Source organism: Poecilia latipinna, unplaced genomic scaffold (genome assembly GCF_001443285.1).
Source record: "Poecilia latipinna isolate Pla-1442-1.1 unplaced genomic scaffold, P_latipinna-1.0 Scaffold583, whole genome shotgun sequence".
Classification (NCBI taxonomy): Eukaryota; Metazoa; Chordata; class Actinopteri; order Cyprinodontiformes; family Poeciliidae; genus Poecilia; species Poecilia latipinna.
Genome location: NW_015113199.1, coordinates 112094 through 139571, shown reverse-complemented (window position 1 = coordinate 139571; position 27478 = coordinate 112094). Strand labels below are relative to the sequence as shown.

Genomic DNA, 27478 nt, shown 5'->3' with positions numbered 1-27478 from the left:
TTTTTTTTTTTTTTTTTTTTTTGGTAAATTGCCTATTTATAGTTCCTGAAGTTCAAGTGGACATGCAGTATTATTGGATTTCTCTTAAATTATAGCAGTGACTGGCCAAGAAGATGCAGAGGTTTTCTGAGACTTCTCTGGATGTAGAAAAATGTATATTAAAAGTTGGTTACATCAATTATTTGCATTTATCTAATTACTGAAGGATTGAAGAATCTGAACTAATAAAACCGTATCAAGACAATTGTTCAACAAATTTCTTAGTTCTGCTGGTTTGAAGTTGACATACATCCATGCTTGAGTGTCATTAATTTGATTAATAATATGTCAGATAACGTTTGGTTAATATTACCTTTAGCAGTCTGTCACATGGTTTTGTATCCATCAGCAAGTGTCTACCTGGCACAATTCCGCCTGGATATTTGACCACTTTTCTTCAGTATTGGGTGGAGTTCGTTTTAGCTGAGCATCCTTGCAGCTGTCTGTTGGCCTCCTTTGTCCAATCCATAACTATTTTCAATGTATTTGAAATCCTTGTCTCGTGAGAGTCCTTTGGGAAAACGTTTTATGGCCAGAGGAGACAAAGATCGAGCAATCTGGCCGCAGTGAAACCTGTTAAACTAATCCTTGTTTTTAAATCCTTTAAAGTTACTTGTTTTAATGTCAGCCTAGTATGATGAAGAAGCATTCAAACAACTTAAAATACCCAAATTAATACAACATTTATTCTAATGAGAATATATGCAAAGTTTTTGTGCTTATAAAGACTTGTAAAACTATTAAAAACATAAAACCCAGTGTTCATACATTGTGTGTTTTTACATGCGTCTACCTAGATAACATGGCTGGAGGGTCACTCGTTGGCACAGACCGTCTTCACCTGCCTGTACGTACATAACCCCGACCTCATCGAGGAGCCAGCACTCAAGGCCTTTGCCCTGGGTTTATTAAAAGTGTGTGACATCGCGCGGGAAAAAGTCAACAAGGCAGCTGTGTTTGAAGAGGTGAGCTGTTTTACCTCTCCTGCTCATCGTGGGGATAAATGTTAGAGAAGGCTGCAGGTATGAAGTCTAGTGAGAAGAGCCTTGAGGTATGTATGCTAAGTCACTCATTAACACCACTGCGGTGCATTACAGCTCCACTGGAGCGCCTCATTGAAGAGTAGGCCTGGTTACGACTGCACTTGGCAGCTTCCAGGTGTGAATGTGTGTAAATAACTGAATGTGTTCAGGCCATTACCTCCGAGAAAAATGATCCCTTGATAAATTTCAAGATTTCTACGCAGGACATTTAGTATGGAATTTGATGACTGCATGTTCCAGGGATTTACTAATACAGGAAAAAAAAAATATGACTGTAGAAAAATATTCCTATTTTCATTCCGATTGACTAAATGTTGTCTTTTACTCATTCTTTTTTTTTCAGTCCTTAATTTTTACCTCCCTTGTCTTCTTTCCTTTCATTTCCATTTTTTCTTCCTTCTTTCCTTAAGTTTTTCTTTTGTGGTCCTTCCTTCCTGATCTCCCTCCTCTTTTGCCCTACCTTCCATACTTCCATATATCCAACTACCTAGTTTCTTGCTTTTTCCCCCCCAAGTTTCCATATGTCCATTTTATACATCTCTGCCAGGTAATTATCAAAAATCAGGCAAATTTTCATTGAATTTATAATTAACTTTGTTGTTTCACATTTTAAAATGACAGAACTCCGAAATTTAAAGTCTAGAAAAGTCTGGATTTGTTTTCCTTAAAAATGTTTAGCCACCAAAGAAAAAAACTAAATTAAGATACAAATTGGATTACATTGACAAACTGGTTAATTTACTCATGTCTTATACCGTTTAAGGAGAAAGAGGATTTGAAACATATTTTAATTTCAGTGTCTAAAATAATCATTTTTAACTCATGTTTTATACAGGAGGATTTCCAGGCAATGACTTATGGGTTCAAGATGGCCAATAATGTCACGGACCTGCGGGTGACAGGTGCTTATTTGTTGTGTGTTGTAAACATTTGCAGTGTGTCCAGATAAGTAAGATGTTTCTTTCTCTCCTGCCGATCTTTTGTAGGCATGCTCAAAGATGTGGAAGACGAGTTACAGAGGAAAGTCAAGGTATTTTACTGTCTATTACTGCAGCCAATTTTCATATTTAGAATCACTAGATCAAGAAAAAAAACTGAATGTTTTTAAGTGGCCTTGGGAACCGAACATTAACATTTGGAAATGTTAGCTTCTTTCTTAATATGTTTGGAAATTTGAAACTCCATGGCATCTGAGAAAATCCTTTTAGCCTATCATTTTCAAACGCGCATTTTCTTTTTTTTCAGTGTAGGTTTTCAGTGTCACTTGTAAAGCTTTACTGCTGATCCAGTAGATCTCCAACTTGGTGGAGAACTGTTGACTCTTTGAAGAATGTTGGTGGTGGCTCCCCTAATTGTTTTTTCGTTTACATGCACAAGGCATGATGTCCACTCTGTAATCGTATAAATGCACAATTTTGACTTAATATTGAAGATATGTAGCCTACACCCAAAATAACTGCAGTAAGGATATGGGGTAAGTTGAGCCAGTGTATGGTTAAATGGCTCAACTTGCCTCATTTCGACTTTATTTGCTACACTTTTATCTTCAGTTTATGACCTCACGTTGTAGCTCATACATATCACAATTGATATAGGAGACTGATTTTAAAATATTTCTTAAATGCAATTCTTTTAAAACTTATGATAGATTAAATTCACTTTCAAAACTGAAAAACAGTTTTTAAGAAACATAAGGTTCTTACTTTCAAAAACTTAGTTAAATGATGCCTTCCCCCTAATTATTTTGTCACATGATCATTTTTTTTTTTTTAACCATTTCCTAGAAACAAGAGGTGGTTCAGCTTATGCTTTGAGCCTAATGTCTCTTACTTTCTATGTCCTGATGTACGTTGCTTCTCCTCACAGAGCACACGCAGCCGGCAAGGCGAGCAGAGAAACCCAGACGTTGAGCTGGAGGTGAGTTTACCGTGTTACACATATTTAGTATAGATTTTCTTTTAGCACATCTAGATGTGCTACTTTATGATGGGTGTAGGATTGCATGCAGTAAGTCAGATTTCCCCATTGTTCTTCAACAAATAACCTTACACTTTTGCATAAATCTCACATATCGTTTGCCATCTCGTCTGTGGTCGTGTGAAATTCAAATGAGCTTTAAAACTGTTTTTGGAACAGTTTCCATTAGCTTCGTTGTAATAAATATGGGAAATGAAATTGTCCTGAAGATTAACTTTTTGTTAATTTAAAATAAGAAATGCATGCCAGGAAAACACTGACATCTTGTGTGTTTTTATTTATTTATTTATTTTGTAGCACCAGCAGTGTCTGGCACTTTTCAACAGAATCAAGTTTACACGCCTGCTGCTGACTGCTCTGATTGCCTTTACCAAGAAAGAGGTAAGGTGCAAACAAAGAAACGTGCAAGATCAGGAAAACGGCCACATGCAATTCAGAACCACAGAGACTGGAACATTAAATATATGCACAAATATGTCAGTGCCTTAACAAAACTGCCTGACAGGGTTCCAATACAGCCTTGAAAAGTCTGGAAAATATTAAACTACTTTCATCATTTTGAACATCTCAAAAAGTATGTAAAAAAAAAAAACATTCAGATGTATTCCTATGAAAGATAAAAATCTAAACAATAACAATTAAGGCTTTTACAGATATCTTTAAACATTAACTTGCCACATTGCAGCTTGTTTCTAAAAGAGTAACTTCACTGCTTTTGGACTTCTGGAGAATTATTTTAAAAGTTTTTAAACTTTGTCTTGTTTTGGGTCTTGTTTAGATTCCAAATAGCCACCTTTAAAACTGCTGTGTTATTATTTGGTCTAGAATATATGAAGACTGCAAGAATGAATATTCATTAATCATAAAGTTGCACATTTTGATTTGACAAGACTAGTGGTGTAGGTTTTGAATTAGACTTGAACTAAGTTATTGCAGATGCTGAAAGAAGTAATGAAACACTCTGGTAGTACAACAGGTCACTGACAACTGCTTTGTGCAATTCGAAAACCTGACAAGATTGTTGTAAAAACTGATGGAAAAGTCTAATAACTAAACAGAATCTGAATAAGTATACACTTTGGAAAGGAAAAGAGGGAAGGAGCCCTGCAAATAAATAAAGAAGCTTTTTTTTAGGTTGAAAACATAAATATGCACAACCAGATGTGAATGAAAGAAAAATGTATTGTATTTGTGTGTTCATCAGACCAGCTCAGTGAGTGAGGCCCAGAAGCTTGTAGCTCAGGCAGCTGACCTGCTGCCACCCATTCATTCCAGCATCCAGTATGGCATCCAGTCCCAAAATGACACAACCAAAGGAGGTAACACACACTTTGTAACCACCAAGTCAAACATAAGCTTTGACATTGAAATTATTTACAAGCTTTAAGTAAACTGTCTATGAAGTTATGTATAAATTATTTGCATTTTTGTGTTCTAGATTTTATTTTATTTTTTTTAGCCAATATTGGTTTAGTCTTGCTCCATTCTACTTGATTTGACCTTTACAAGCTCTTTTCAGTGTTTAGTTTAAAAAATGTGATGTACTTGTTTGTGTGTGAAAATGGCAGACCACCCCATCATGATGGGCTTCGAGCCTCTCGTGAACCAACGACTGCTGCCACCTACCTTTCCTCGCTACGCCAAGATCATCAAGAGGGAGGACATGGTGGCTTACTTCAGCAAGCTCATAGAACGCGTCAAGACGGTTTGTGATGTGGTCAACACCACAAACCTACACGGCATTCTGGTAAACACAGTACAATAAGCTACTTCAGAACACAAAATGTTCTTTTCCATTTTGTTTATATCTTTCTTCCATTAAAAAAAAACAACAAAAAAAACAGAAAAATATTGGTTTTTGTCACTCTACATTTCAAATGAGTCTTAGTTATCTGTTCTTGGCTTCTCCGTAAACCGTCCTGTAAAATATGGTCTCCAGGATGTTTTGTGGATGAAGGATCTTGTTTTTTCAGGACTTCTTTTGTGAGTTCAGTGAGCAGTCACCCTGTGTGCTCTCCAGATCTCTTCTCCAGGTATGTAAATATGAGTCTTCTCTATTGTCCTCACAGCTTGAAAACATACCTAAAAATGATTCAACAAAATTCCTTTAAACTGAACTTATTGGATCTCATTTTGTAATTTATTATGTACTTTTTGAACTAGACCAGGCTTTTTTTTTTTTTCAGAGTAATTTGACTGCAAGCAGTTATTTCCTTTTCAAGTTGGCATGAATATCAAAGAATTTGAGAACTGTGTCTTTTACCCACTCCTCAAAATGGGAAAGACAAGTGCTTTCTGTTCAGCTAAGACAGATGAGTATTGATCTTCATTAGTGATGGAATGACCACAAGAAAATAGCTTTTTATTTTTATTGGGAGGAGACACAGCATTATGAATGACACTGGAAGAGAAACAATAACAAAAAATCTTTTTGATGTTTAAAGCTCACATAGCTGATTTCTTTGTCTGGGCTTTTCTGAATGGTTAAAGACATAATAATCTTAGTGTAGGAAAACTTCTGACTTTAAAGAAAGTCACAAAACATGTTGGGGGACAGGGGGGTTCCCCATAATACTTTGACATTTGGCAAACATAAATAATATTGATTTGACCTGAAACAGGAAATGTTTCATCTGGTTTCATGTGAATACGGTGAGGAAAACTGTGAATGTGTTGTTGTTGTTTTTTTATTAAGTTCATGTAAGTCTCTTCTTTTCAGACGACGTTCCTGATAGACAATAAGAAAGTGTTCGGCACTCACCTGATGCAAGATATGATTAAAGATGCCCTGAGATACTTTGTTAGCCCACCAGTCCTCTCCTACAAGTAAGTGTTTGCTAACTGTAGGGCAATAAGATTATTACATTATTACAATCAGGAGATTATGAGTATTGTGTGCAGTCTTTGTTTCTGTCAGCAGTTTAGCTGCATTTAAGGTTAGGACTAGTGTTGTATTTAGTAAATAATGTAATTTTTGTCTTCAGATGTTGTCTCTTCAACAACCACCAGGCCAAGGACTACATCGACTCCTTTGTCACTCACTGCTCCAGGGTATATTTTAAATATTCAAATTTGTGCATTGAAGTACTTCCTGGAATTTATGCACATTTGCTTAGATCATTAGTGCGGTTACAGGGATCTGTGCCCAGTGAGATATGATAGTTGCATACCAACTGCTATAAGTTTTAATAACACTTCCACTGAAACCTGCTGTTTTCCGGTGCAGCCTTTCTGCAACCTCATCCAGATCCACGGACACAACCGCGCTCGGCAGAGAGACAAACTGGGACACATTCTTGAAGAGTTTGCTACGCTACAGGATGAGGTGAGATTCAGTCATTTTAGAGGTTAAACAAAACAATCAGCGTTTTGTTGCGTGTATCACAAGCTAGATTAGCCTGGGGAGTTTAGGTGCTATATTAGATGTTCATTTATTTATTTATCTTTTTTGGTCTTCAGGCTGAGAAGGTGGATGCAGCACTGCACAGCTTACTGATGAAATTGGAGCCTCAACGGCAACATTTGGCCTGTCTCGGCACCTGGATCCTCTATCATAACCTGAGGATCATGATCCAGTATCTCTTGAGTGGTTTTGAACTGGAGCTTTACAGCATGCATGAATACTATTACATCTACTGGTTGGTGCTCATGTATTGTTTTTAATTTGGCTTTATCTAAAAAAAAAGAAAAATCAAATATAAACTAATCAACTGTGTTTGTTTTGTTTTTTTTGGTTGTAGGTACTTGTCAGAGTTCCTCTATGCGTGGCTGATGTCGACACTAAGCAGAGCCGACTCCTCTCAGATGGCAGAAGAGCGGATTCTGGAGGAACAGCTGAAAGGACGGAGCAGCAAAAAGACCAAGAAGAAGAAGAAAGGTCCAGTTTTTACGTCTAACCTAAGCGTGATTCAGAATGTTTCATTTCCATGAGGAAGTGACATGAGGCTCCAGAGCACTGAAATCGCTTTATTTTGCTTTGCAGTTCGCCCTCTTGGCAAAGAGATCACCATGAGTCAGGCGTACCAGAATATGTGTGCTGGCATGTACAAGGTAGGAAATAACAAACTATGTTTTTTGACACCCTTCCTGCCATGCTAAAGGACAAGTGTCCTTGTCCTTCCTGCTTCTCTTCTGTCAGACCATGGTAGCTTTGGATATGGACGGAAAGGTGCGAAAGCCCCAGTTTGAGCTGGACAGCGAACAAGTCCGCTACGAGCATCGCTTTGCTCCCTTCAACAGTGTAGTAACTCCCCCGCCTGTGCACTACATCCAGTTTAAGGTAAAGTCAGTGTGTGACCTGTCCAGCAGATCTCCTGTCCTATCTCAAACGTGTCTCTTTCTGAACCGTTTTGTTTTGCTTTTCTTCCCCTCTCCAGGAAATGTCGGATCTGAAGAAGTACAATCCTCCACCAGGTTCTGCAGACCTCTACCTGGCTGCCAGCAAACACTTCCAGCAGGCCAAGCTCATCCTAGAAAGTGTGCCAAACCCAGACGCTGAGGTCAGGAAGTCAATCTGTTGTTAATCTTTTATGATGGAACATTTTTCAACTTTTGCAAGCTCTAAAAGTAGATAAATATTAAAGTATCTATGAATAATTAAATTCCTACAGTAACAAAATTTGATGCCTAGAAATGATCAGCACCATTTTAAATAAAAAAACCTGGTGGTTTAAAATGTTTTTAATCAAACATTAATCCCTATTGCCAATCTATTACTGCTTTGTTGGCCCAAACAATTATTTCTTCTCCATTATTTATGGCTATCAATAACAAATAATAAATTATTGATGGCAGGTAAACCGCACACTGAAGGTGGCCAAGCCCAACATAGTAGTGATGAAGCTTCTAGCCGGGGGCCACAAGAAGGAAACCAAGGTAACGCAATTTATTTACAATGAAAATACCTTAGAGCTGTTTCAAAATGTAGACTAGTTTATGTTTTTAAAAAGAAAGCAGTCTGTTTTCTGTCAAGTACTGTTTTTTAGTTGTTGTTATGTATCAGCTCCCCTTTATTGGAGTGTGATGAATTTTATTTTCCTGTATCTTCAGGTGCTGCCAGAGTTTGACTTCTCCGCTCACAAATATTTCCCTATTGTCAAGATAATTTGAATCCCGCAGTCCGGCACCAGGAGCGCGCAAACACCCTGACCCAGTCCATGTTGGAACGATAATAAAATCACCCAGCTGTAACATCACGTAGAGCTGTGTCTTGTTTTCTATTTCTCACTTTACTGAGGTGAAACCAGACCTGAAAACTAATCTAGGCCTGAATCAGAAACATTTACATTGATGTAGGTTACAGTATGCAACGTAATTTTTTTTATTGTTTTTGTTTTATTATCCCATTTAAAAAGCATCTCCTGAACACTGTGTGGTAATAATGTGTGCATGTCTTTATAGTTTATTAAATCTCTGTTTTAATGTTGGTGGTAGTGTTGAGTCAAATGAAAGCATGAGTTTTTACACTGAGAAACTTGGCTTCAAAATCATGTTAAGGACAACATTTATTCAGTCCACTCATAAAAATGTTCACAGATAAGCTGGGGGAGTTTATTTTCTAGCTTTATGCTATGGATTAAGTCTCCTTGACCAGTTCTTAATGTGTAAAAAAAAAATTAATTATGTGGTTGTAGTTTTGAAAACAAATATCATTTAGCTCCATTTGTGTCATTTCTGGAACTATTTTGTAAAAGGAGATATTTTTACGTTGACTCAGAGCTGACCTAAAGTGTAATTTCGTGGCTGCTTATGGCCCCATGTTGACCCTGAATATTGAATTCAGCTCAAAAGAGAAAGTCGTATATAGATTCATTTCACACAGTTAAATATTTCAAAAATATTTGCCTGTTAATTTAAATCATTCTGGCTCATTTATGTCAAATTCTAAAAAAAGAATGGATTTATCAGAAAATAATACATTTTAGAGCAATAGCAAGGCTGCAGCTGTTTCTGTTGCTGCTTGCTTCAGCTATTTCTAGCGCACTTTTTTCCTCCACTCAACTTTCCGAATGATATTTTTGGATACAGTTCTGTCTTAGCAGTTTCTCTATCTTGTCTGGCTGACCCTCCTGTTGACTTTACTGAACAGCTGTCAAGTTGGTCTCCAGTTCTCTCCATAATGTGACATTTCTATATTAAAAAAATTTTTTTTTGGTGGACTGATGTAATGTTTTACTTTTCTAATTTTGGTTTCCTTTAGCTGTTAGGTATACATTATTCAGTAAGCTTAAGAGAAATCGATCACTCTGTGTATATAATTTATCTAAAATTTGACATTCATGTATACAATGCTAGGAAAAGTTGCTGTTTTTCTGTCACGCTTACATGTTTCAGATCACACAAAGATCGGACAAAGATAACATGAGTAAATACAAAAAGAACATTTCAAATCATTAAATTAAAGTTATGCAACCCAGCTGGCACTCTGGGACAAAATTAATTGCCTTCTAAACCTAATAGTTAATGTTACTCTTAGCAACAACACAAGTTTGACGCAAGTTTGAGAATAATTTGTTTAAGTTTACACTCCTGTAATTGAACTAGATTTGGTGATGCGAAAATGGTCAAGTTGATGTGAGGTGTGCCACATTGGGGTCAAAACAGAACCTGAAACTGCTGAATTGTTTAATCTGCAGAAAGGAGTGGTTGTGTAAGGAGAACCTACAAGTATTCAAATGAATTCAGTGGGACTCCTAACCACATGTTGGCATCTCCAGATGACACTTTAAGTAAACTCACACGTGTAACACTAGTCGTTTCTCAACGGGGGTGTTCAGAGGACTGCAGGGGGCGCTGGCGGAAATTTTTAAAGAGGGGGCCACTGAGATTGCTTTGGGAGGGCGTTTGGTCCAAGGTAAACTACACCAAAAGTTTACCTTATACGGTATTGAAAACATAAAGTTTTACGGTATTGTGTAACATTAAAACATGCATGGCTGCAACCGTATTGATGACAGCTCTTCTTCTCTTCAGTATTTCTGTTGGCTTATTGGCGCAGCTTCGTTCTCCTACTAGTAGAAAGAAATAAAGAAAGAGCTACATATGGCTGGACACTGGGAAAGTGTACGTTATAATTAGTATTTAGCAAGTAACATGGATTTTTCAAAAATTTGATTAACTTGCTCTCTTGCCACATTTAGTCAGAAAGTAGAAAATAGAGTCATCCTTTGCAATTAACCTGTTTAAGTTACATTAAATAATAACCAGAAACAATGGATATGCCTTGTGATTTATTGATAGTTAGTTTTGATCTTAAGCATAAACTGCATTGTTCAAAAGACAAGTTTTGTTTTAATTTTTTTTTTTTACATCTGTCAGAATAAACATAGAGTCTGTAACAGTATAAAACAGGCTATAGTAAGATGCATGTTAATGTGTGAGGCGCTGCACCCCTCACTCTCTGGCTCCTTTCACTGAGGACCCAACTCACTTCCTGCTCAGAAAGGTTAACACTTACCCAGCTATCTGCTCCTGCGGTACTTAGACCCCAAGTCTGCAGAGTGTTCACCTCAGAGGATCTGCTTAGCCGGTTACCAGAGAAACTCGCCTGGAAGGCATGCCGCATTTCTGGTATTTTATTGGTCGGACTAAAACATAGCTAAGCCTCCAAAGCCTCCATCCAGAGACCTTCTTTATCCTTGCAGGGTATAGAGGCCGGTGTCTGTCTCCAGCAGTCACTGGGTGAGAGTCGGTGTACAGATACTGGTTGCCATTCCATCACAGAGCAACCATGTTTTGGACAGCGGAAGATCAAGAGCTAAAGCATGCACGGGGAGAACATGCAACACTCCATGCAGAACGACCACAGAGAATCAGAGACCTTCGTATTACGTTTTCCTCCATCAAACAAACCAATAAACGGGCTATTTATAATGCAGAAAGTTAAGGCCTTGTAGAGAATCCTGCTAAAACTCAGAGGTTGCCTGTACTTCAGAGCCCTCTGCTGGCTAAATTGTGCTACAGCAATCATTCTGATCTCTGAAACCCGTAATAGTATTTCACACCCTGAAACCCAACAAGGGTATGCACATAACTGAGCTCCCAGCTGGTATCGGGTAACCATTACGAGTGTCAACACATCGTCAAAATCTTCTAATTTTTAGCAACATGGACATGCTCTAAATTGAGTCCAGATAGTGTCAGGCCTTCAAATGTGTTCAATGAGATGCCATTGAAATGTCAAGGAAATAGATTTCCTGTGCTTCCCATAGATTTATTAGCACACAAACAAAATAATCCATATTTCACAACTGAGAGACTGAACTTCTATCTTGGAAACAAAATCAGTCCTGTCTTCATAAACATCTGGATGAAGTTTTAGGTCTGCTAAAAGTCTTTTATGTCATTGTGGTTTTGCAGCCTCATCTCTGCCACTACAATGAAAATAAAGAGAAGCTTCAAATGATGCTGTAGTATAATGGTGTTTACCGTCACAGCACTCTTTACCATTTAGAGAGGTTCCGTCAGTCAATAGTTAACACAGCTGCATACCCATAAAATATGCACAATATACATTTACGGGTATTTGACAGCTTGATTTTATATTTAACCATAAGATGGTAGCTTGTCTCTAAGAAACCAAAAAATAAAAATAAGAAAAGAAACAGTAAGAGAACATCATTCATCCTGCAAAGGATGTCAGGAGTGTGTCGGTCTGCTCAAGGCATCAGCATGCAGCTGTTTGTAGACCAGCAGGAGTCACTTGTAACATTGTCACTCAGACTTCCCTTAATTAAAAAGCCAGTCTAATCTAAGCGTACTTAAACAAGCAGAGAGTGTCAAAATAAAAATAAATAACTAAAATCAAGCCTAAAGTGTTCAAGCCCACAGTCATTAGATACTACCATGTTATTATTTACTCAGACAAAGAAGAATCAATTATGTAAAACTTTGAGAGAAATTAATTACACCCTAAATTACTCTAGATAAGGGGCGGCAAAGCTCTTGAAGACTGCACTTTAACACGACTTGTCTATGGTACATTAGGGTGCTTTGTTTTTTTCAGATGTTCTCACACCTGAATCAAATGAATGGCTCGTTTGGGGATCTGTGGAGTCGGATGATGTGCTGCTGAGCCAATTCAGCAGTAAGTTGTTAGAGAAAAAATGCATCTAAAAGTTGCAGAACAGTAACTCTCAAACTGGAGTTCAACACTCTTGCTCAAGTAAAACCTCATTTTTTTTATTTTTTAGATTTTCTTATGTCTTTATCTCAAACACTGAGGTGTTGTGTAGGAAGTGCTTTCTTTTTCCTCGTTGCCTGTAGGTCACGTTTATAGTGTTGGTCTTCAGACAAATCATCCTGCTCTGCTCCGTGGTGGGTTGAGCCGAGCCAGTATTTAAAAACGTGGGGAAATTAATTGTGAGCTGTGACACTGGATATTAGGAATAGTTTGATGCTCTAGCTTGAAAAGTGGAAGTGAAACTTGAACGCGATAATAGTTTTTCAGTTATGGAAATGAGACCTTGAACGTTCAGATAGCAGACAGATAGCACACAGCAGACAAGGCATGAAGTTTTGATAGTTTTATCTTTTTATTTATGGAGATGAGTGGTTGTAAAATGGGCAGCTGGACAAAACAACTGTATTTTGCTATAGTCTTAAGTCATACTTTTGAAATATTTGAAAAGCACATCAAAATAAACACACTAAGGCTGCAGTTTGACTAATAAGCTCAAATAAATAGGTAAATACGGTAGTTATTTTAATTATTAAACAAGATATATCTGGAACGTACTCATCAGTTCTCCTTCATTGTTTTACCAATCCACTCCATGTACTGACAGATGTCCAGCATTACAATGGTCTTAGCACATGTATCCACAGGCTGGCTAACAATAATTCCTTGTAGATGTCCATCGTACTCCACAGCTGAGCCTGCATCGCCCTGAAACACAGAAATCACAGGCAGGATGGTTTCACATGCGGAACAGCGTAGAAAAACAAAGCTGAAGTATTATATAGTTATATCAGTAGAATGGTTTTCTTACAAAGCAGGACTCCACTCCAGGTTTGAAGGCACAGATTGTAGATTCACCGCTGCTGTATTTACTGTCAGGTTTATCATCCTCTCCACACTCAGAGATCTCTGTGGTGGCACATCTCACCTCTTTAACCGGTTTACCGCCTGATAAAAACAAAAGCCCTGAAATGTCACTTCCTTTTACCAAAAATAAATTGCTTCATTTTTTTAATATCTATCTATCTATCTATCTATCTATCTATATATATATATATATATATATATATATATATATATATATATATATATATATATATATATTTATATATTTATATATATATATATATATATTCTTACCTTTTGCCTTTGCTCCCATTCCTCCAATCTGCACTTTTGTTTTTGGCTCTAGCTTTGTGCATTCTCCTGAAGGGAGGCTGATGGCAGGAAGTTTGGCTGACATGTCCTCATTCAGCTGGATGAGCATAATATCATGGGCATTTCCTTCTTCATCTTTGAAGGTGTGCTGCTGTTTGGCCAGAATAGTTTGTTCGTGTTTTTTGGAGTTGCCTTTGAACCAGGAGACGGCTTTTGTAAAAATGGACACATCGTTGTTTACGCCGAGCTTCACTTTGACTGTCCTGCAAAGAAAAGAAATTGTAGTGAAATTACTGGATGGAATCAGCTCAAACACACGCTGGAAAGTCAGTAATTAAAAAAAAACTTAAAGAAAAGTACAAGCAAAAGTGAACTGCGGATGTCTTACTGCTCTGCACAGTGAGAAGCTGTGATGACCCAGCGGGTGTTGAGCAGAGCGCCTCCACAGGACTTCCCGCCCTGAGCGGATTCTATCTGGACGTGGTACTGCCGGTTCTTGCCACAGGATTCACTCCCAAGAATCCTCTTCTCAATAGTGTTTGATGCAGCACCTGAAAAGGAAGAAACAGCAGCCATTCAGCGCGTGCCGCAAGTACCAAACGCACAAAGCAGAATGTCTACCGAACAACTTTCAGCTAAGGTCCAAGGAGCTGGAGAAGGAAAAAAAAAAAAAAAAACTCACCTCCAACCAGCAAAAGGAATACAAAGTAATGCTCCATCCTGGTTCTTCTTGATGTGGATCACCTCTGGTGTCTGACTGATGCTTTGACTGTGTTTTATAGGCCTTATCAGATTCTGGGGGACTTTTTTTTTTTTTTTTTGTCGTTGGCTAGTCTGGTTAGGCAGCCAATTACAAGTTCCCCTCATGGTGCATCAGTCAAATGAACTGAAAAGCACAGAAGATAAACGGAGGAATGGATGAGTTAAGTGAAAGGTTGCTTCTGGACTGTAGCAACGTTTTAGCAACAAGACACAAATGAGGCTAACCTTGTTGTAAAAGGAGTTCCTATAAAGCTCAAAGTAAATGTCATATTGTTGTGGAACATAAATGTGCAACAAGGTTTTATGTCATTTTTATAGGTGTGAAGTTTGTCAAAACGTATTTATTCTTAAAATTTATGACTGCATGTCCCCTCTTCACCTGAGTGAAGTTGGCCCCCCCACCTTCTTCAAATCAGACAAAATTGGTGTCAAACGTTTGTGCTACGTTTGTGCTGGTTTGTGCAGCAAAAATTTTCGTTTGTGCCGCTATCATTTTAAAGATATAAAGAAATGTTTCCAGAGGTCATCCAAGGTCAACCAACCCCCCACCTTCTTCAAATCGGACAAAATGGGTGTCAATCAACTCGGCTATGTTTGTGTTGATTTGTGCAGCAAAAATTTTTGTTTGTGCTGCTTTGGCTTTGAAGATATTAATGAAAGTGTAAAGGTCAAAAAGCCCCCCCACTTTTATGAAATCAAACTAAATCGGTGTCAAACATTAGTGCTATGTTTGTGCTGGTTTGTGCTGCAAAACTTTTCGTTTGTGCCACTATCATTTTAAAGATATAAAGAAAGTTGGATTTCATAAAAGTTGGGGGGCTGGTTGACCTTTACTACTTTAATACAGTCATATGCAATGAATTCAAATATATTTTCTGATTAGGTTGTTTGTCAGATTAAACATATCTTTTGAAAATAGCCTTAAAGCAAGAGTTAAACTTTTCATATGTATCTAAGAGTTGCTGTATGACATAGTACTTTTTTTTTTTGCAGAGAACTGTATGTGTGAGTTTCCAGAGTTCAGTAAACATATTGTTCATACAGCAGCATAAAGTTTGCACTTTATCCCTCTATCCTAAATTCATTGCTGCATTTAAAACGTTGCATCTGGCCAATGGAAAATCAGGGTTTATGGAAAGTAAAACTACTAGGAGAGTTGTTGCTTACTTATAATGTGAATCGGATGAAGAGGAGTCCACTTCAAGTTAAATTACATTTAAAACTTTCACAGATGAATAAAATCAAGAGCAAAAAAGCCTAGCTGACAATTTATGGCTGCCAGTACACAGTTAAATACTGCTTAAAATATCCCTGTAGACGTTTTGAGAAGTATGCTTCCAGTTTATACTCCCACTTGCTGATCTTGAACATTTTAAACTGAAAACAAAGCAATGAGCTAACAAATTGTCTTTGTACGTTGCTTTGCATTTGAGATAACTGTATTATTTAAATACTGTGGTACATTTTTTATCTGAAAGCACATAGATAATTATTCAAATGTTTTATGACCAATTAGATTGTGTGCTTTCACAATGTCACTAAAAGTTGAAACTTTGCTGAAGTAAAGTCCTGTGGTTTAAAAGGTCAGTGAGTTCTGATGGCAAAACATGTTGCATTTGCTAGTTATAGTGCATTCCTCTCTGACAATCTAAAAAAAATGTTTTTTTCCTCCAGACATCATTCAGAAGAACAATGTAGTGTGAATGAAAAGCAAAGTTAAACTAAAATGATGGGGAAAAAATATATGGGAGAAAACTTAAAATTACTAACAGAAGACAGATCAACTAAAATGACAAAACTTCTAATCTAATGATCAAATGTTGGGTAATCAGTGAAGGCACGTGGTTAACTATGTTTATTGCTTAAATCAGAAGATGCTTTTCTGAAGCCAAGTTATCAGCAGAAAGACCTCAAAATGTTACAAGAACATATTTGCTGGTCAAAATAGAAACGATGCAACAATTATCGAATGATGAAAGGAACAATATCACTTTTGGTTACAAGAAATCACACAAAATACGATACTAATAAAAACATTTTTAATTCAACTCTATTGTAAATAAAACAACATGATAATTTAAATCTTTCATTTTAGAAATAAAATGAAGTCATAGCAACAAATCAAATCAAACAAAATACAAAGAACATATTTTCTTTTAAGGTTAGCACATTTGCATTTTAGAAAAGTTTATTTTTATTTATTTTTTAGCACAAACTATTTGAATATCACAATTAAACTGTCTAAACTTTACATTAACGGACAATAGTAAAATATGTAAAAAGCAGAAAGAAAACAGAAACAATCTTGTACTCAAGGATTTTCATTGGCAGTTCTCCATCAAGGCTGATATTCTACTTTAAATAATTCTGGTAAAATCATTACATTACAGGCTCTCTGCTCGTTAGCAGGTACGTCACTTTGTGATTCCACCTAAACTGTTTTGACATTTTCCTTTAAACTGTGGCAATTTCTTCCTTTGGACTGTGAAAATAAACAAAGCTGCTTAATAAATTAACAGATCTCCACAATTTGCGAGGGTTTTGAGTCAGATCTTATTAATTCAGCATCATAAAAAATAAAAGAAAAATGACAAAATTTGAACATTAAGAGGTTTGCACGAGTTAAAAAATGTTGCAAAAAGGTGTGGAAAACAGAAAAAGTGTGAGTTTTATTTACATGTACAACATTTTTGAAGTTTTGACCTGTATTTCAATATGTAATGATATTCCAACATGCGTCATCTCAGACACTCAGCTGCATAACATCTACACTTATAAAACATTATAAAAGTCACAATGTACAGCAGGGAAATCATTCAGATATGCAAAAAAAAAAAAAAAAAAAAACATTGTAGGAAGGTCATTTCCAACTTCTAGATTATGTAATCTTGGAGCAGACAACTGATGATAAAACATTCTGGAAATTAAAATCTACTGCACTACATCTATATTACAGACATTGAGTAAATAAAATACATCTTGTCCTGCATAAATCACAAGGCAACCGATTTTCCTTCAATAAATTCAGATCGACTTTTTGTTACCTTTGACGCCTACAACTAGCTTATATTTGCACTTACCCAGTTTCCAGCTCAGTGTAGCTTCACTATGAAATGCACACGCACATCTCAGAGTTGCAGTTCACTTCTACTGGCTCCGAGGAGCCACGAAGCTTCGTGTAAATGTGTACAATTACATTACAGCAATTTTTTTAAAAGTCCCTGCCGGATACTGACACAGAGGATGCGGCAGACTGTGAGCGCAACGAGATATCTCACCGTCTTTACACGTTCGACCTCCACAGAGACAGCCGATTAAGATGTCGACACACAACTGGTCAACAAAAGCAGATGCGGCCTGGAGCAGCGACATTTAGGATCTGCAGGAGAGCACTTCCAGCATCCCCTTATTCCAGTTCAAATACACAAAGATGCAAACAGTAACCCACACGATGCTCTGTAGAAAATACAGCTCAGAAGGAAACGCCTGCTCCCAATGAAGCGCCTGAACATTTCAATGATGGTGTAGAGTTAATTACTAAATATAACTGTACTGCAATAAAATCATGCTTCAAACAAAACGTTCGAATCATCTATAAACTGTAATTATGTTTGTGTTTTTTTTTTTTCCCCTTTCTGTTTTTAGGAATGATCAATAATTAAACCAAACTACAAATGCAGCATTTTTTATGAGAGAAATATAGCAGGAAACTACAGGAAATGTAACTTCCTTCTGTTACAGGGCTGGACGCTTAAAGAATGTTTAAGAGAAGGGTGAATACTGACTTGAAATAAACTCAAATATTTAAAAAAATGTTCTAAGAAACTATACCAGAGAAAGGCGAAGGCTTGTTAAAGATACAATAATGAGAAAAGTAACAGCGCTCTCTGGTGGCTGATGCGTGTCACAGCAAGCACACAGATCTTGAAGCTCATCTCAGTATTTCACACCCTGAAGCCCAACAGCGGTAAGTTGATATCTGAATTTACAGTTGCTATCAAGTGACCTCAAGACCTGTCAACACATCATGAAATACTTCTCATTTTAATCCACATCGACGTGGCCCAAATGGTGTCAAGCTATGAGATGTCTTCAGTCATGTCTGACATTCGCTAAAACAAAGCAAAAAAAAAAAAAAGAGAGAGAAACAAGAAGGAAACGGATGACAAGTCCTCAAATGAGGAACAACGATAGTTGGTCATCTGATCATCTGAACGAGATCAAGAAAACGCTGAAACGGGTCTGTGTTTTTGCTGTGTTTGCTGCAGAGCTGTGGTGCACAACATCTCCTGCTCTCTGAAAGGGGAGATTTGGAGGATTCTTCCTCTATTGTGTCTGCAAAACAGCAGCAGGATTCTGTTAGTGAGACAAAATAAAAGTGATGAAGTCATTATGCTGCTGGTGCATCCGAAATAATACAACACAAATTAATTTAGTTCAATTAGTGTTATACTATTGGTGTAAGATTAAAAGTATAACACTAATAATATATTTATTCATCACACACACATGTTCTTTTCCCTTCTAAAATTTTAGAAGAATTTTTATTCTTCTAAAATTAGGATTTTTAGAAGAATAAATTGAATACAGAAAATGGAAATGTTATTGTGGAATAGGACTGCATATGGTGTTAAGCGATAATATTGGTAATTTTGCCACAACAAAAATCTGTTGCGATATGAAACCTCTAGTATTTTGGGTAATGCCGTTCGTGTGCAGTGTGAGCGTCTGCTGCCCTGAGATGTAAAACACAAGTTCATAAAACTGGGATTATATAGACCAACAGTTGCTGTTCTCTCCACAGCCCTTTGCAATATGAACATTGAACAGACTGATTTTGTGATAGAGATATATTTGGAACATATAGTGCCGTCAATCACAGGGAAGACCGCTGCCTTTACATTTCTCCAGCAGTCATTCACAAGGTTAACCCACATCAAATCATTGCTAGTGAAGCTCACGGTCCAAGCATATTAACTGAAAATTAAGTGCAAGACAACAACAAAAAACATTAAGTTGTAGGAAAAGGCGTGGAAGCGACAGGGATGAATGTAGGATTAAGCCAAGTGTTTGTGGGAAATTTAAGCTGCAACGTTCGCCTGGAGATCCAAGAGCCTCCTAATGAAAACACAGTCGACTTCAGAAGTTTCCCAACTTGACAAAGAGAAAAAGGACTGCACTGCTTACTTGTATTCCAAAGTTCTCTCTCCAAATTAAACAGTTTTTTTTTTATTTTCATTTGGAAGTCAACGTTCCAGGTTGGATGAAAAGGTGCAGAGTCTGAGTTGCTTCAGGTCTCATGACGTTTTCAGTCAATGATGATCTGAAGATCATCAGACCATCACCAGGCATTGCCCACAGAGTTTTATCTGTCCCTTTGCAAACAAACTTTATGGAGATGCTGCTTTTATTTTCTAGAAGAATTTGCCACCTGACCACACTGACAAGGGTCTCTGTCTGATTTAACAACTGTGGTAACGACTGTGGTTGCCTGATTAGAGAGACCAGAGCATGTCATGCCACACTGATGCAGTTATTGTATTTCTGCAAAAAGGGCACCAACCAAGGGTGGAGTGCATATACCGTTCCATACATGGACATACTTTTTAGAAGATTGGAGATCGGCTTCCTTGGCCTTACGTAAAATTGTAATTTTTAAGAATACCAATTTTGGGTTTTCATATTTATCAAAAACCAACAGAAGTAAATGCTTGAAATGTGTATCTATCTGTAAAGACTATATAGGAGAGGTTTACTTTTCGATTTACTTATTTGCTACAATTACTGTGTAGCAACTATATAGTTCAATAAGAAACCAAATAAACCCCTGAGTATAGATTTCAGCATGTACCTCAGTTTTGAGCAAGTGCAGCTTGTTTGTCAGCTTCAAACTCTCCTTCATTCTCATCGTCGCCATTGTAGTCGGCCATTTCCTCCTCCGTGTTTTTATCTGCCAAAAATACGAAAGTAGGAGTTAAGAAAATTAATTAATTCTGCAACTACAACTGCAAATAAAACAAAACGTTTAGCATATTTTTGGCTGTTTTACTTCTCTGTTCTTTCTCCAAATCAACTCCATCGACAACTTGCTCGTCTCCGTCATATTCATCTGGTTCCTTAGGTCTTTGACCGTTAGCCGTCTCCTCTGGCTTTTCTTGACCGTTTAGGATGTCCTGCACTCCCTGATCTGCTTCTGTAAGAACTGCTGTTTAGAATAACGTCACTGACACCGACAGACAGAAAACCGTTTCTATATACTGTCTTCAATTCACCTTCAGTTCGGGCATCTTCCTCGTGAACGTCCATCACCTCTATGTCTTTATCGTCCATCAGATGGTTTGTCAAACCTTTTCTGGTCGTCGCCTCGGAAGTTTTCCCTTCTCCCTCTTTCTGCTGCAGTTTGTTCCGATTCTCTGAACCAGCCATGGGAACGCTCTGGGACTCGGCTTTAGAGAGATCGTCTATCAGAGGCTGTTCTGACCACTCTGGAAGTGAAATTGTTTTTTTTTTTTATTTCAATTACAGTCTTAATGATAACCAAGAATTATTTAAAATCTAAATATCAACAATATATGTTCAATGTTAATAAGTATGCTTTGAAAATAATAATGTTGGATTGTTTTTACATTTACCTAAAATAACTCATGAATTACTCCGCATTCTTTTTTTTTTGTTACCTTTGTCAGTGTTGATGTTGTTGATGAGCAGCTCAGAAACTTTACTTCCTTTGCCCTGAGGGATGTTTGGTTTCTGGCTCACAGCTGCTGCTGCTGCTTCAGCCTCTGTGGGAGCGGCCTTTCCTATTGGCTCTTCTTTCTGTTCTCCAGCCTCTGCGTTTTTCTGCTGATGGGGAAAGTGTCAAAAAAAAGAACTATTCTTACTTGCATCAAAGCTGAAGCAAAACACTCGAGCAGAAGAACCCACAAAGCGGAAAGCGTTTCACTTCCACCCCTGTTCTTTTTGATATGGTTGCACTAACGTATATAATACGCAACAGCATTTGTAAATATGCATCTAATGCCTACCGAGGCCAAAACTGAGTAGAAAAAGACAATGAGACATTTTTGTGTTACTGTGATTGTGCAAAGACACTGACACTGTTTCAGAGTTTTCACCAAGTAAACAAAACATTGTTTATCAGCACATGTAAACAGTAATTATTCCTGAATCACAGGAGAATTTCTAACCTTAGTGGCTTATTAATCACCTTTTTACTGACCCTAATTCCAAAGCTAAAGACTTTTGATCATTTTAGTTATGAGGGAAACATTCCTAAACGTACAGTCAAACAGGTGAGCCGAGTTACCTGTGTGGGAGAACCTGCAGGCGGAACGACTTTCTGAACATTCTTCTGAACTTCAAGTTTAGCAGCTGCCACTTTCTCGTCACACAGCTTCTTTTGGGACAGAACCTGAGACTGACAGTGAGCTCTGCAAGAAAAGTGCAATGCAACAGAGTCATGTTAACCATCAACTTTACAGTCAATCACCAAAGAATCGATATCCAGCTTTTTCCATAATTTGTCAAATTGAAAACACAAACTTCAATGTATTTTTTAAAGGATTTTTTTGTAATTGTCCCCCCCCCAAAAAAAAAAAACAACTAATAAATAATTTTGAAGTGGAAATTACATGACATGTTTTCAAAATGTGTTATTCTGCATAAGCCAATGCTTTACAATAGCCTCTGCTAGTCCTCCATCTCATGTTACGTTACCCACAATACCTGCATATTTACTGTTGATTTAATGATAGTCTACAACGAGAAGATGTTTGTGAAAACATGTCGGACACCTGGACATTACCGACATCATCTGAATTTGTTTTTTACATGTTTCCAGACATGTTCCTCCTCTAACCTAACAAGTTGCATTTGTGGGGAAAAAAAAAATATTGCTTTGTGCTAAATTATTGCGCTGATGTCAGCTGCTCGACTTCACATCATGGCACACGGTGACACATTCAAGCTGAGCAGATTGTGGCGCAGAGGTGGAAGTGAGGCAGAATCATCACAGTTTAAACTAATAAGGGCATAAATGTGCAACAGATCCGCAGCGTTTAATCCTTCAGGGGTTGAGGCTTGATGGTTGTATAGGAGCTTCCACTTCTTCTGCTTCCGGATCAAAGATGTACAGTACAGTTGCACCACTCTGCATCTGTTTGTAGACATTTTCACGTGTTTAAGGTGCTAATGGAAACACTGAGTTGGGAGGGTTTGACCAGCAGTAGCTTATTTACATAATTGCGACGTAGCCCTAAAACCGCACAGAACAGGCAGAACTGAAAGCGTTTAATCTCAATATCTAAGAATATTATGTATGAATGTAATGAACATGTTTTGTACAGCCCACATAGCCATCCCAGCTTGTTCAATGCTCTTCTTGCCTATTCTGTCAGCTTTAGTCTTTTTAGATTTTTTTTTTTCACACACACTCTTTTTTTCCACGATGGATTGAACAGTGCTCTGTTTGGACGTCTGCAGCTCCGATGTTCTTATAATTTTGCCTTAAACATCTCCACTGCTTTATGTCTTGGTCTTCATGAAGCTGCTTGTTCACTAATGTTCTTAACAAATCTCTAAAGCTGTCACAGAACAGAGGGATTTATACAGATATTAAATTAAACATAGAATATTTAATAATATTGTAATCTTTGGAGGCAATTAGTTGCAAGTGATTCCATTTAGGGGCATCAGAGAACAGGGAGCAGAACAAAAGCCATTATTTACTTACTTGCACTGGTAACTTGCATAAAATCCAAAGAAAATCTATTGAAGTTTGTGGTTGTAATTAGTAATGATTTATGTAGCTAATTGTGAAAAGGTTCAGAAGTACAACTGAAGTATAGTTGTGTCTTTTAAAAATAAATTCATTATGAATCAAGCTAATACTAAGCATATTGTTTAAAGAACTTCTAACAAAACTCCTTACATGTCAACAGTGAGCTTATTGCTGAGGATGCTTGTGTTGGCCTGGCAACGCTGCAGCTCTTTCTGAAGCTTCCCCAAGTCATTGTTCATCTGATTCAGCTGACCTGCAGAGCAGACAAAACACAGTGTAAGACACGTAAGCTTCACACTGACATGATCAGTCAATTTCTGAGAACCAGAGGTTACATTTTAACGGCTACCTTTTAGTTCCTCTATGGTTTTGGTACTGGAGGAAATATTTTGCTGCAATTTAGCCTGCAGGCAAAACCAAAAGCAGCATTAATTTTAACAGCCGCAAACGAGAGGAATGTCCAAATCTTGCAGAACTATTTATTTTAACTGTTTAACCATTAGATTGCTCCTACAAGTCCGAGGCTTAGTGGTCATGGTGTTTACCTTCTCTTGGCTGTACGTATCCAGTTGTTTCCTGCGAAGGCTTTCAATGTGACTGATCTCTTCCACCTGTTTCTGAATCTGGTCCTGAAACTCATTCTTCTTCATCTCTGCGACGCCTCGCTCAGCCGCTCCTCGTCGCACCTGGCCTTCCAGCTCATACAGCTTGGTCTTTGTTCAAACACACAATGACAGATTCTGGATCAGCTCATGTCACCGCGTTGTGCTCATCTCACGTTCTGACAACAAGACGACACATCTGATAGTGACAGTACTTATCTGAGAGAGGAGATAGGGACAACACGTGAGATGTTTGCTTCTTATATTTCCAGAAGCCCACAAAGCAACCGACAGAGAATTTAGACAATGCGACAAAATATTTTATCGGGTCTCATGGCCTCATCTAGTTCTTTCCTGTGAAGGCTTTCTGCCCTGGCACCGTTTAGACAAGAGGATGCTTAACCTTCACCACAAAGGGAAGATATGTAACCCACACATACAAATGTTAAAATGCACTTAAAAAAAAAAAAAAAAAAGCAAGCAAATTGTGCACTAAGGAGGATTAAAAGAACAAAAACAGACGGCAGCATCCAACACTCATAGAACCGGAGCAATGCCTTCAGTAGTTATTTAAATACGCTGAAAGTTTCTCAGATTTCAGGTATTCAGGAACTTGTTAGACAGGTGAGGTGTGTAGAAACGACAAGCTGCTTCTCTACTTTGCTTTGGTTGGATTCTGTGAAAGTAAATCATTCCCTATGTGTCTGAATAAAATGTGTTTAGGTCTTAGAACCTGACTTACATTAAATAATGGCATTTTTAAAATGACATTTTATTGGCATGGATTAGGTGGTTGATGTATTGGTATAATTTATTCTGCCTTCTTAGCAGCAGAATTCCAGACAAGCAACAGTTTTCTGATCAATATTAATGCAATAAATTCAGTGTTAAGGCTATTAACTTGCTGTCTTTTAGAATTCAGATCAAAGTGAAGAAATTAGATTTGATTTTCAGTTTAGAGCCAACATTAGAATCTTATCCCATGTCCAAGATTTATCTTTAAAGCCTCAGTTCTGATTTAGGAGAGCATATCTGTGTCACATAAATCTTTCTTAGCATTTCTTGTCATAGAATGTGCGATTTATTTTTCAAACAATTGCACATCACAGCTATTCTAATGTTTTATTTGTCAAGCTTGAGCGTGTGTGAAGTTGTTCCTCTGCAAATTCCTATCACATGCTTTATTAAGCTGCAGGTGCATGTGTTTAGATTCAAACAGTGTACTTTAGCACGCTCAGTTTAGCTTCAAACAAGTGTTGAGTTTTATGAGGGTTTCCTGTTTCATTTTTGAAGTAGGCCACTCTGTAATGTCTCATCTAACTGTAGGAAATAAGATTTAGTATTTCAATGTTTTCATATACCTCATACACATAAAGTACAAGAATCTTTTTTGTTGGAAACGGGTTGTTTTTTTTTGTACCAGTCAGTACAAACTACTTGTCTTTACAATCCGAATCAAAATCACGAAAACTGTGAACAGCACACCGGGGTGTGGCAGATACATGAACCAAGAAGCGACCACTGCAACAAGCATGCATTTCAAACTTATTTCAAAGCATGGAAAGCTTAAATCTGAATGCTCTTTATGTACGTACTAGTAGAAAGATACCAACCCAGCTTTCATCAGACAAAACAAACACATGTGTAAGTTCACCTACCTGTAGCTCCAGGTTGCGAGAGCTGGACACCCAGTAGTTAAAGCCCAAAACCAAGATACAGGCAATTAGGGCGGCAACCATTAAAGGAGGGGCTCTTCCTCCACGACGACCATTCCCCAGTCCACCCATGGTGGCCTACAAACCAGATAATAAATGTCAACAGAATTCCTCTTTTCTTTTTTTTTTTTTTTTATATTGCATCCATGCAAAAGCAACACTAATCCCATTGCATTCCAACAAAAGAAAGGATGACCTGAAACATGAAATTCTGCCTCACTATACAGATACCAGAACATGTTTAGCAAGAGATCTTAGATACTCAGCTCTGCAGAGAACAGGGGAGATGTTGCAGACAGCACCAAGTAATTGAAATAATTAACACATAAGTAGGAGGACTGGATGTTGTAATCCATACATTTTCTTACACCCTTGTATCTCCAGCAGCGATACATTTTGTGCGAGAGGTGGGGTACACCCTGGAAAGGTCGCCAGTCCATCACAGGGCAACACAGAGACAGACAGGACAAACAATCATGCACGCACTCGCTCACACCTAAGGAGAACTTTAGGGAGACCAATTAACTTAACAGTCATATTTTTGGACTTTGGGAAGACCTTCTTGCTGCAAGGCAACAGTGCTACACTGATTTTCAATTGGATTTATGTCTGGACTTTTAGACACAAGGTGATGTGGAGACTTCATCTTCTGCCAGAGATTTACAAGATTTGTCTTTGGGTTACTTCTTAAAATCATGCTATCAAATGCGGCTGTCAGTTTTAGGAGGCTGACCATTTCTTCACAAGTGTAATTTGTGCAGTACTTTTTATTTTCAGTTCCAAATTGTGAGATGTTCAAATCTTGAGATATTGTGTTATAATTTAGCTCTGATTTAAGCTTCTCCACAACTCTATCCCTGGCTTATCTGCTGTGTTCCTTGGTCTTCATCATGCTGATTGTTTACAAAAGTTTTATTGCAAACAAATGCTTTAGCAATCCTCTAAAGAATTCACAGAATTCTTTAGAGAATTCTAAAGAATTCTCTAAATCCTCTAAAGAATTAGAGGATTTATACTTTGTGTCAATTAGACACAGGTGGACTCTACTTACCAATAACTTTACCTCTGAAGGCAGCTGTGAATAAACACACCCAACCTTCAAGATTTTTATTTACACTATCCCTCCTTTTTATTCCACGTAACACTAATGTGCTACTTTATGATGATCTATCGCATTAAATCCCATTAAAATATATAAAGCCTAGATTTGAAATATGTTGTAGAGGTATGCAAATTTTTGAAAAGGTATGTAAAATCGAAACTATCCTTTCTAATGCTTTCTTAATGGAAATGATAAGGCAAATAAACAAATGAAGAAGTTCAGTAAAAGATATTACACCATGCTGATTTCACTTAAAACTTCAACTGTTGGTATTTCCACATAACCCCGATATGTTCCTCAAAAAATAAGGGAAAAATGCAACTTGTACAAACAGAATATATGAATATCCTTGCAACACTGTACCCTTATGAAATAACGCCAGTTTAAAACGTGCTTATGGGTTTATTAAAAAGGGAGACATTTCTCCAACGGTAATAACGGTTAGCATTGTACAGCATTAAAAAAGGCTTCCGTTTTATCGTCGATGGGAATCAACGTCGGGAACTATAACAATACAGGATGTGTTAATGTTAGATGAGTCAATTAAATCTAAATAATACAGACTATTATAAGAAAAGCATAGCTAAACGTGAGCTGTCAATTTACTTACTACAGCAACCAGTATATCAGAAGCTAAAGCTAACACTGTTAGCAACAAAGATTGTTCCATGTTGGCGTTGATAGCTCGAGAACTATTTACTTACCAGATATGAACGTCAGAAAAAAATACTTTAAAATATCTTGTTTTAAGAAAGTGATAATCTGTGATATATTTAAAAAGAAGATTGCTTTTTCAGAAAATTTGCAATGCTACAATATTACTGGCATACAAACAGCCGAGCCTGTAAAGAGCAACATCTATGTCTGGTACGGAGAGGAACAGTCAGTGGTGATGCCTCTATGGGCCGTGCGATATTTGCCATATCGACGTAGCAAAAACAAAACAGTGATATAGTTCAATCTGTATAATCAAATTTGCATAGATAAAAAGCTAATTGACATTCTGTTATGGAAATAAGGAGATTTTAGTGTGCTGTATGTTTGATTTTTTTTTATTAGTTTCATTAAAGGTCCGATTTGCAATTAAGACATAATGGAATACCGTATTTTACAGAGGACGAAA

The 27478-nt window shown here is 37.4% G+C and overlaps 3 protein-coding genes across 9 annotated transcripts in view; 1 reads left to right on the top strand and 2 right to left on the bottom strand.

Moving 5' to 3' along the window:
* The window catches only part of naa35 (N-alpha-acetyltransferase 35, NatC auxiliary subunit), a 13808-nt gene extending 5553 nt beyond the window's left edge, over positions 1–8255 (top strand). For 2 of the 3 annotated variants that reach the window (XM_015042257.1, XM_015042255.1), the window contains exons 6-23: positions 837–1004; positions 1918–1984; positions 2069–2112; positions 2949–2999; positions 3357–3440; positions 4264–4378; positions 4628–4806; positions 5033–5092; positions 5779–5885; positions 6044–6110; positions 6286–6384; positions 6519–6697; positions 6800–6936; positions 7042–7109; positions 7198–7338; positions 7436–7558; positions 7854–7934; positions 8109–8255. In XM_015042257.1, coding sequence (XP_014897743.1) covers positions 837–1004; positions 1918–1984; positions 2069–2112; positions 2949–2999; positions 3357–3440; positions 4264–4378; positions 4628–4806; positions 5033–5092; positions 5779–5885; positions 6044–6110; positions 6286–6384; positions 6519–6697; positions 6800–6936; positions 7042–7109; positions 7198–7338; positions 7436–7558; positions 7854–7934; positions 8109–8168 — 1830 coding nt within the window. In that variant the 3' untranslated portion in view covers positions 8169–8255. The remainder of the gene's footprint in view (positions 1–836; positions 1005–1917; positions 1985–2068; positions 2113–2948; positions 3000–3356; positions 3441–4263; positions 4379–4627; positions 4807–5032; positions 5093–5778; positions 5886–6043; positions 6111–6285; positions 6385–6518; positions 6698–6799; positions 6937–7041; positions 7110–7197; positions 7339–7435; positions 7559–7853; positions 7935–8108) is intronic. The other variant, XM_015042256.1, reaches the window with a different exon arrangement.
* A 4313-nt stretch (positions 8256–12568) lies between these two features.
* On the bottom strand, positions 12569–14494 carry LOC106953465 (cationic trypsin-like). The gene is made up of 5 exons (XM_015042264.1): positions 14078–14494; positions 13784–13946; positions 13378–13658; positions 13049–13185; positions 12569–12945 (listed from the first exon to the last, which is right to left on the bottom strand). The coding sequence occupies exons 1-5, from the start codon at positions 14112–14114 to the stop codon at positions 12799–12801; spliced, it is 765 nt and encodes a 254-aa protein (XP_014897750.1). The 5' UTR covers positions 14115–14494; the 3' UTR covers positions 12569–12798.
* Positions 14495–16804: 2310 nt separating this feature from the next.
* Positions 16805–27243, bottom strand: golm1 (golgi membrane protein 1). Of its 5 annotated transcripts, none has more exons than XM_015042246.1 (11): positions 27060–27243; positions 25197–25331; positions 23482–23649; positions 23286–23340; positions 23087–23189; positions 21464–21587; positions 20835–21000; positions 20430–20642; positions 20207–20350; positions 20009–20107; positions 16805–18492 (listed from the first exon to the last, which is right to left on the bottom strand). In XM_015042246.1, the coding sequence occupies exons 2-10, from the start codon at positions 25323–25325 to the stop codon at positions 20010–20012; spliced, it is 1200 nt and encodes a 399-aa protein (XP_014897732.1). In that variant the 5' UTR covers positions 25326–25331; positions 27060–27243; the 3' UTR covers positions 16805–18492; position 20009. The 5 variants fall into 5 exon arrangements, with proteins under 5 accessions (XP_014897732.1, XP_014897734.1, XP_014897733.1 ...); XM_015042248.1 differs by having other exon boundaries at positions 16805–18494; positions 20207–20347; XM_015042247.1 differs by having other exon boundaries at positions 16805–18494; positions 20835–20997.
* Between the last annotated feature and the right edge of the window lie 235 nt (positions 27244–27478).